The sequence below is a fragment of the Spermophilus citellus genome (assembly GCF_964194105.1).
Source record: "Spermophilus citellus genome assembly, chromosome: 10".
In the NCBI taxonomy this organism is placed as follows: Eukaryota; Metazoa; Chordata; class Mammalia; order Rodentia; family Sciuridae; genus Spermophilus; species Spermophilus citellus.
In genome coordinates this window covers 74,522,761-74,525,804 of record NC_138197.1, presented here as the reverse complement: position 1 = coordinate 74,525,804, position 3,044 = coordinate 74,522,761, and the positions used below count along the sequence as shown (strand labels likewise).

General features: G+C 34.5%; 1 protein-coding gene across 1 annotated transcript; it reads left to right on the top strand.

Annotated features, from left to right (window-relative positions):
- Nucleotides 1-234: 234 nt before the first annotated feature.
- Nucleotides 235-1,173, top strand: LOC308658838 (olfactory receptor 6C74-like; the record flags this gene model as incomplete). The annotated part of the gene is made up of 1 exon (XM_081311757.1): nt 235-1,173. One exon carries the CDS (start codon nt 235-237, stop codon nt 1,171-1,173), a length of 939 nt encoding a protein of 312 aa, XP_081167883.1.
- Nucleotides 1,174-3,044: the final 1,871 nt, after the last annotated feature.

Sequence of the window (3,044 nt, the reverse complement as noted above, 5' to 3'; positions counted from 1 at the left end):
ATCTTAATAAGATAATGCTTTTATTTGTAGAAAATATTTTCTCAGTCTTTGCAAAGTAAATAGATTTTGCTGGAATTTTTCTTACCTAAATCATTTCAAAACAATTGCCTCATTAGTGTATGAAATCAATAGCAGTTTCAGTATTTGGACATCGTTACCTTCACACACTACCATGCACACCTTTATATATTTTTTCTTCAACATTTTGCCAGAACAGAAGATCAAGAAGCAGCAATGCGAAACCATACAACAGTGACAATATTTATCCTAGCAGGACTGACAGAGGACCCCAAAGTGAAGATTGTCCTGTTTATCTTCCTGCTTCTCACCTACCTACTAAGCATCTCAGGCAACCTGATTATCATTACCCTCACTCTGCTGGATTCTCATCTCAAAACCCCTATGTATTTCTTTCTTCGAAATTTTTCCTTCTTAGAAATTTCTTATACAACAGTCTGTATCCCAAAATTGCTTGTTAGCATGGCAACTGGTGACAAAACCATTTCCTATAACTGTTGTGCAGCTCAGTTATTTTTCGCCTTCCTTTTGGGTGCTTCTGAATTTTATCTGCTGGCTGCCATGTCCTATGATAGGTATGTTGCCATCTGTAAGCCTCTGCATTATACAACCATCATGAGCACCAAAACTTGTATCCAACTGGTCCTCAGCTCTTGGATTGCTGGTTTCCTCATCATTTTCCCAGGACTCATAATAGGTCTAAACCTGGATTTCTGTGACTCCAATATCATTGATCATTTCTACTGTGACACTGCTCCTCTACTGCAAATCTCCTGCACAGATACACATTTATTGGAAATGATGAGCTTCATCCTAGCTTTAGTGACTCTCTTGATTACTTTCTTTTTAGTGGCTCTGTCATACACATCTATTACCCTAACCATTTTGAAACTCCCTTCTGCCAACCAGAGAAAAAAGGCCTTTTCCACATGCTCTTCTCATATGATTGTCATCTCCATCTCATATGGCAGCTGCATCTTCATGTACATTAAACCTTCAGCCAAGCAGCATATAACCTTAATGAAAGGAGTATCAGTGCTCAATACCTCTGTTGCCCCACTTTTGAATCCTTTCATTTATACTCTAAGAAATCAGCAGGTGAAGCAAGCATGTAAAGACTTGCTACAAAGAGTTCTGTCTTTATCTAACAAGTAGAATCACAATGAGGTTTATAAAGGAAATTCATTATCAATGAAAATTGCAAAGGAAGTAGCTGGATTGGAACCTAATTTTCTTTTCTGTTGCATTATTCAATATATTCCCATATTTAGCCTTTTACTTCTTCCTGAAGTGTCATGAAATTTACAAAAGCTATTTTCCCCCAATGGTTTTCCTTTCAAAACCATAAACATTCTTTTTTCTCTTCTATTATAAGTATTCTCACATATGACCCCTTTCTCTCTTTCTCTCATTGAAATGTATATATTTTAAATGTTTTATCAATTTAATGTATCAGTTCATTTAAAGTGTTATTTCCACATGAATGCAGTAGGTTTAATTCTTATTATCATATTTGATTTTATGTAAAATCTTAATGATTTCAAGATAATTATATGATGTAACATCTTTGGGATTTCAGTTTTCCCCAGATTTTATTATATCTTGGTACACATTTTTAGTTTTCTTTTTCAATATATTTGAAAGTGGGAAATTGAGATTTAAAATAATAATAATAGTAATTTTTTATCTTGACCATTTTTTAAAATATCATACTATGATTATGAAATAAAAAAAGTCATATGGTATGTTTGTGTTATATTTTATTTGATATAGATAAGAAAATATTAAATCATATAGCTATGAATTGAAAAAGAAAGGGATATTGCAATAGTAGTAGATAACATGTAAGTCTGGGCTACCTCCTTTCCCAGCTTAATGCACCGTCTGAATTTGCTGATGCTCTATCCTGATATACAACATTCATCTTTTAATGGATGACTTTAGGAAGAATCTCATTTCTGTTTGATGATGGAATTTTGCTTATGCTTAACCAGCTGTATGACTAGACGGACAGACAACATCTACCTCAAGTTTAATAGCTAACATCACAGGGGAAGTTAGTCAAGCATTCATTCTTTACTAAGTCCCAAAATCAATCTGAAAACAACCAATTGGAAACACAACAGTCATCTACAGAGGATGTCCTGGTTTTTCTTAAAAGTCTAGGTGTCCATAGTGTGACTCAACTATATGAACCTGCAAAAAAAAAAGTCTACATGCAAAATGTGTCTGTCAACATTCATAAGTCTGCTACTCCAAGCAGGACTGGATATACTGGGTGCCAAACAATCTTACATACAAGCCAAGACCTTTTGCAAAGCCTTCTCTTGTTCTGGATCCCACCCAAAAGTAGCATCTTTATCTATCAAAGAAGTATGTGATTTTTACTCCAAAATCCAAAGATGCCCAGTAGGTGGCGTAACACTTTTTTAGTAACAGGAGAGACCATATGTATTCATTTAGCACTTTGGAAGGGCTGTCTCAACTTTCTCCTAACCAATGGATCTCTAGAAATTTCACTGAAGTAACGGATCCTTTAATCATAAAAGCTATTATCTACATTTTAATAACAAATGTATTTCAATGGTGCCTAGATTCCTTGCTACTTCCTATTTGCTAGGTCCATTCAGAAAATTATCATCAATAAAATGGAATGGTGTCATGTTGTGAAGAGGTGAAAAGCAATCAATTTCCTAAAGATTAGAATTCTCTAAAGATTAGATCTTAATATACGACTGGAGTTGATATGGCAAGGTGGAACAATGTTGCTGTGCTGCCTTTTCCAGATGAAATCAGTTGTTTCTGATGATGTATAATAAAAGATATAAAGAAAAACATTCTTAAGAAGTTTCCATGGGATATATTGATTTTTCCCAGCAACAAAACCACATCTTGAGTAGCAGCTTCCATTGAAGCCAACACCTGATAGAATTTATGATAATTTAATGTCACCCTCCAGTATTTATCATTCTTCTGCATAGGCCAAATAGGAAAATTGAACAGAGAAATGGTAGGAATCAGACCTG